The sequence below is a fragment of the Chelon labrosus genome (assembly GCF_963514085.1).
Source record: "Chelon labrosus genome assembly, chromosome: 24".
In the NCBI taxonomy this organism is placed as follows: Eukaryota; Metazoa; Chordata; class Actinopteri; order Mugiliformes; family Mugilidae; genus Chelon; species Chelon labrosus.
The window spans coordinates 11,529,189-11,535,827 of record NC_140357.1 but is presented as its reverse complement, the minus strand read 5'-3'; the positions used below and the strand labels follow the sequence as shown (position 1 = coordinate 11,535,827).

The window sequence follows — 6,639 nt, the reverse complement described above, 5'->3', positions numbered from 1 at the left end:
ATAGTTTCTATGTTGTAGGAAAACATGGTCTGCAGTGTTATATCTAAAAAAACACATTTATGATGCTTTTCATTCATAAATATTCAGTGATTGACTCCAGACCATGCAGGTTAATGATGGGATTAGGTGACCTCCTGTGGTGAAACAGTGAACTGCAAGAGAGTCAACATGACAGTCACTGACAGAAAGAGGACACAGAGACACAAAGTGAGGTGAAAACAAAGAACAGGATTTATTCTCCTGACTGAACACAGTGAGTGTCTACTCTGTCACTGATCTCTTCTTCGGTATGAAATTAACAGATTGTAGTTTATAATGTGGACACGGTTGCATCTGATCAAACTATTATTTATATGTGGCAGTGGGACATTGTAGATGAGGACAAATGCACACATTCAATTAAACAGCAAAAAAAGACAATACTTGAATATCATATTTTCCCTGAACGATCCTTGAATGATGAACTGAAAGTGGAGACAGCAGTAAGATGATGACTATGTTCATCTGTTGAGCTTCTGCTGCTGTAATGTGTTGTTTAGTTGTTTTAACAGTGTATTCTGGCCTTTTATGGAATTGGTTAGAAGAAAGAAACAAGAGGATTACATTAGATATGGTTTAAATCGCTTTTCATCTTCACATGAAATCAATCGCTTAGTTCATATTAAGAAACTAACTATGACTTCCTCAGTAAAAATCTTTTCTTCTCAAATCATAAAAACATTCAAATCATCACTGTTCAAATGACCTGTGATGAAGATTTGTCTCAGTCTCGTGGTGGCAATGTGAACTGCAAGGCACCCAGAAACTATCATGATCACTGGCCTCTAGTGGTCTCTGTCAGTAACTACAACTGTCCACATCCAATAATACTCACATTCACATTTACTGCAGTGTTGTCAGTGACAATGACAGAGTTGTTTGTTTACACATTTTTATTGGAGTTTGTGCCACAGGAAATATCAAAGATTTTATATTTTGAATGTACTATATTTATTCTCACACCTGTAATTGTTGGTTGCCGTAAGAATAAGATTTTCAATAAAAAAAAAAAAAAACATATTTAATATTGTTCCTGACAACTTAAAGTTCATGGACACACAGGCCAACAAATCACCTGACAGTTTCATAGAAAAAGTAACATAGAAAAAAATATGTGAAATATAAAAATATAAAAAATTTACCTGTACATTTCATAATATTGGCTTTTACCAGAATACAACATGTTTAGAAGGTTTACAAATCAAAGGCAACACTTTCTTTGACAACTAATCTATTTTCCAGATAATTTCATGGAAATCTGACTCATAATTTCCAAAAACGTATCTGTTATTTACCAGAATTTCCTATAATGATAGAAAAACAACCAAAAAACAACTTTAAATAATGACTTTTTGTTTCTTGGTGACTCTGACCTGCTGTACATTAAAGTATCAATTTTCAGTCATCTGCAGGTTAAAGCTTCTGAAGTGATGATTTGGTGAAGACAACTGTCTTAAGATGCTGGAATCTACTGAACAGACAAACAAGCGAAGACAGACATGAGAATATCAACGCTGAGAAACAACAGAAACAACTGTTGATGCTGGCAGGTTTACATGAGAGCATATTTGGTTTGTTGGTAATGTGTCTGAATAATTCAAGAGGAGCTGGACTGTTTTTATTCATGCAGTGCAGCTCTGTTGATGATGTTAAATGGAAAAAACATCTGGATGAAGCTCTCCTCTTCACTCCACCTCCCAGTAACATGGTCCAGTCAGAGTCTCTCTACACGCAAGCTGCTGCTGATTCAACCTCTCTGGATCATCGGGACTCAGCTAATCCTCTCTCAGCACACATAACGTCCTGATTAGAACAATGGCTTCCACCTGTAGAGAGAAGAAACAACAGAGGAGATGATTTAGTGTTTCCAGAGACTCCTTTTCATTAGATGTCAGTCAGTGATGCAGCACATCCAGTATAATGAGCAGCAGGGACTTCAGTCCTGTTCAGAGCAGCTGTGGAGCTCAGACAGCTTCCTTTCAGCTCTCATGTTAACGTGTTGGAACTGGAAGCTCACAGACCTGCAGAGACTTTTAGCATCAAGTCTGTTTCCTCTGCAGATTTCTCTCAATTCCACAGAGGAAATAATCTGCTGAGAGTCACGAGCACTTCATTACTGCACAAACACTTTCGTGATGGACCTCAGCAGAAGTTCTGCTCTGTATAAAGACCACATGGTTACTAAATGTAATGATGGTTCTGTGATTTACAGGCTTCAGTCAGACTGATCTCAGAGCTGTGACAAAGATGAAACTGAGTTGTTTAGTTTTGAGGTGAGAGCACAAACAGTCTGAGATCAAATTTGATGAATGAGGACCACTGTCTCAATGCATCTAGTAAGGCTGTCAGCTGGAATCCAGATTTATTTCTTGAAAACATGAACACGACAAGCTTCAGGATGATCTGATTGGCTGATTGTTGTCTCTGTCTTTCTGTCCAGTCTGTCTTCATTCTCCTCTGACACTGTCTCTGAAGAAAGCAGCAGCAGGTTTCTAGGAAACACTTTTGACACTGTGTCTAGTACAATACTCACACTACTGACTCTAACGCTCCACTCACCTCAGAGTCTCCAGTCTACAGTCTGGACTCTTCACAAGATCAAGTAGCTGCTTCACATCAAAATCTTGCAGGTTGTTGTTACTCAGGTCCAGATGTTTCAGATGGGAGGGGTTGGACTTCAGAGCTGAGACCAGAGAATCACAGCTGATCTCCGACAAACTGCAGTGAATCAATCTGAATAAAGAAGAAAGATGTTAATAAAATCATTGATAATCAATCAGATGTGTTAAGGTTTTAATGTTCAGATCAACATTACTACGTCCTAATCAATGAGCTGTTCTCTAAAACGAGTAGAATGACTTTGTCCTTGTGTTATTGTGGATCATCATCATGTCAGTCTTCCACACTTTCACCTAACACTCATCTTTGAGATGACAGACTGAATTTAGGACAAAATATGGAAAATATGATCAGGAGGAAATTATATCTTTATGGATGGAAATTCTGTATGAACATAAATTAAGTTCAGTTTGTATTTAAACAAATCAGAGTAACAGACATCCAGTGAACTGACCTCAGAGTCTCCAGTCTACAGTCGGGACTCTCCAGAAAACCACACAGATGATTCACTCCTGAATCCTGCAGGTTGTTGAGACTGAGGTCCAGATGTTTCAGATGGGAGGGGTTGGACTTCAGAGCTGAGACCAGATAATCACAGCTGATCTCAGACAAAGTGCACCACCTCAATCTGAAAGAAGAATAAAAGATGTGAATAAAATCATTGATAATCAAGCAGATGTGTTCAGGTTTTAGTCTTCACATCAACATTACTACGTCTTAATCAATGACCTGTTCTCTAAAATGAGTAGAGTGACTTTGTCCTTGTGTTATTGTGGATCTTCATCATGTCAGCCTTCTACAGACATCATCCAAACATCAACACAACATTCAGACAACTATAACAATAACATGCTGCTGACCTCAGCCAAGTCTCTCATTACAGGATCAATATCAAATCACACATTTTGGAAAACAAAATGTTCATTAGTTCATTGATTCCATGACCTTCTTCTTCCTGTATTTGGTATCTCATTAGGTTTGTGTCGTTAAAATGGAGAAGTTCATATTTTCAAGTTTGTCTTTAAACAACAGTCACATGTACATTACAGAGTTCTTATAATTTCTGCTGTCCACACTAACTGTGAAGTGGTATCTTCCTAACACAACTACACTGTAAGAAATGACTTGATGAGTTTCTTCACAGACAGTATGAACAGAAAGAATCATTACTGACTCCAATAACTCTTTAAATGTGCATGTGCAAACTAGACTGGTCCTGATTTGAGATCAGACCAATCACAGATGACTGAGGAGACACCTGCTGATATTAAGGAACATGATGCTCCTTCATTTAAACCAACTGTTTGTGGTCCATTTTATGTGTGTCAATCCTGACAAGAGAACTGTTTAATCTGATAAAAACATTCAGTGAACTGACCTCAGAGTCTCCAGTCTACAGTTTGGACTCTCCAGTCCAACACACAGCTGCTTCACTCCTGAATCCTGCAGGTAGAAGTTGTAGCTCAAGTCCAACTCTGTCAGATGGGAGGGGTTGGATTTCAGAGCTGAGACCACAACTTCACAGTGACTCTTTGAGAGTCCACAGTAATAAAATCTGTCATAACACATAAATATAAAATGTGTTAAAGTGAATGAATACACTTTATTATTTACTTCATGCATTTGAAGACAAAACAGTTGTAGTCGTCCTGACATTTTGTATCTGACATGACACAATAATTCTCATCAGTTTCTCTTAAACCTGCAGACTTCTAAACTTTGTTTTGTTTTAATCTGCAAATGAATGGAGAGATAAATGGAGTTACATATAGGCTTCTTCCACACATTCTGTCAGTGTGATCTGATCTCACGTCTGACTCCACAAAGACATCATGATTAAAATGATAAAAACGTGGAAAACATCCCTTTAAGGCACATTTACAACAGATTAAGAATGGAAAATTAATGTCTTTTAAAATATATTAATCAACACACAGCTCTAATATACTGTATATATAAATAAAGGAAGATTAACAGAAGAAAGTCCACATTCTGACAGTGTTTGAAACAGCTGGAGAACATCTGTAACAAAATACAACTGACACATAATGTTTACAATAAACAAGTTAAACACTGTTTGATAGGATGATAATTTAATAGTGTGAACATTTAAAGTACTAAACTAATGTAAACTGATTTACAGTGTCAATCACATCTGGACTCACAGAGCTTTTCTGCAGTTCCTCACAGCTGGAATCAGTCTCCATCGTCCCTCCTTTGATGTTTTGTACTTCTTCAGGTTCAACTGATCCAGAACCTCCTCTGACATCTGCAGCATGTAGGCCAGAGCTGAGCAGTGGATCTCAGAGAGTTTCTTCTCTGGTCTTTTCTTGGACTTCAGTAACTCTTGGATCTCCTGATGAACTGAGAGGTCATTTATCTCCATCAGACAGTGGAAGATGTTGATGTTTCTGTCAGGAGAAATGTTGTCCATGTTCATCTCCTTCAGGTTTTTGATGGCTCTCTGGATGATTTTTCTTCTGATCTTTGTCTGACCCAGTAGACCTTTTAACAGTCTCTGGTTGGACTGCAGACAGACGCCATGGAGGAAGCGAACCAACAGGTCCAGGTGACCATTTATACTCTGCAGGGATTTCTGCATGACTCTGTTCAGAAAGACATCCAGAGTTGAGTCATTGTAGTTTTGTCCCAGGAAGTCCTCCAGCACCTCTGTCTTTCTGTTGGTGTAACAGTGGATCATGTAGACTGCAGCCAGAAACTCCTGAACGCTCAGATGGACGAAGCAGAACACCTTGTCCTGGTACAGTCCTCTCTCCTCTTTAAATATCTGTGTCAACACTCCTGAGTACACTGAGGCTGCTCTGATATCGATGCCACACTCTGTCAGGTCTGATTCATAGAAGATCAGGTTTCCTTTCAGCAGCTGATCAAAAGCCAGTTTTCCCAGAGACTCAATCATCTCCCTGGTCTCTGGACTCCAGTGTGGATCTGTCTCAGATCCTCCATCATACTTGACCTTCTTCACTTTGGTCTGAACCACCAGGAAGTGGATGTACATCTCAGTCAGGGTCTTGGGCAGCTCTCCTCTCTCTCTGGTTGTCAACACATCCTCCAGAACTGTAGCAGAGATCCAGCAGAAGACTGGGATGTGACACATGATGTGGAGGCTTCGTGATGTCTTGATGTGGGAGATGATCCTGCTGGCCTGCTCCTCATCTCTGAATCTCTTCCTGAAGTACTCCTCCTTCTGGGGGTCAGTGAACCCTCTGATCTCTGTCACCATATCAACACACTCAGGAGGGATCTGATTGGCTGCTGCAGGTCGTGTGGTTATCCAGAGATGAGCAGAGGGAAGCAGTTTCCCCCTGATGAGGTTTGTCAGCAGCACATCCACTGAGGTGGACTCTGTAACATCAGTCAGGATCTTATTGTTGTGGAAGTCCAGAGGAAGTCGACACTCATCCAGACCGTCAAAGATGAACACAACCTGGAACTCTTCAAACCTGCAGATTCCTGCTTCTTTGGTTTCAGTGAAGAAGTGATGAACAAGTTCCACCAAGCTGAACTTTCTCTCTTTCAACACATTCAGCTCTCTGAAAGCCAATAGAAATGTGAACTGGATGTCCTGGTTGGCTTTGTCTTCAGCCCAGTCCAGAGTGAACTTCTGTGTTAAGACTGTTTTCCCAATGCCAGCCACTCCCTTTGTCATCACTCTTCTGATTGGTTTATCTCTTCTAGGTGAGGCTTTAAAAATGTTTTCTGGTCTGATGGTTGTTTCTGGTCTGTCTAGTTTCCTGGATGCTGTTTCAATCTGTCTGACCTCATGTTCATCATTGACCTCTGCAGTCTCTCCCTCTGTGATGTAGAGCTCTGTGTAGATCTCATTCAGAAGAGTTGAGTTTCCTGCTTTAGCAATCCCCTCAAACAGACACTGGAACCTCTCCTTCAGAGTAGATTTAAGTTCTCGACAAGCTCCATCAGGAGTTCCTCAGTGAACACAAAATAGATAATTATTTAAAT

The 6,639-nt window shown here is 39.8% G+C and overlaps 1 protein-coding gene across 1 annotated transcript in view; it reads right to left on the bottom strand.

Annotated features, from left to right (window-relative positions):
- Positions 1–3,063: 3,063 nt before the first annotated feature.
- The window catches only part of LOC311509564 (NLR family CARD domain-containing protein 3-like), a gene marked incomplete at both ends in the record, with an annotated part of 31,665 nt that continues 28,089 nt past the window's right edge, over positions 3,064–6,639 (bottom strand). The window contains 3 exons of the mRNA XM_084574800.1: positions 3,064–3,286; positions 4,037–4,213; positions 4,824–6,606. Coding sequence (XP_084430926.1) covers positions 3,064–3,286; positions 4,037–4,213; positions 4,824–6,606 — 2,183 coding nt within the window. The remainder of the gene's footprint in view (positions 3,287–4,036; positions 4,214–4,823; positions 6,607–6,639) is intronic.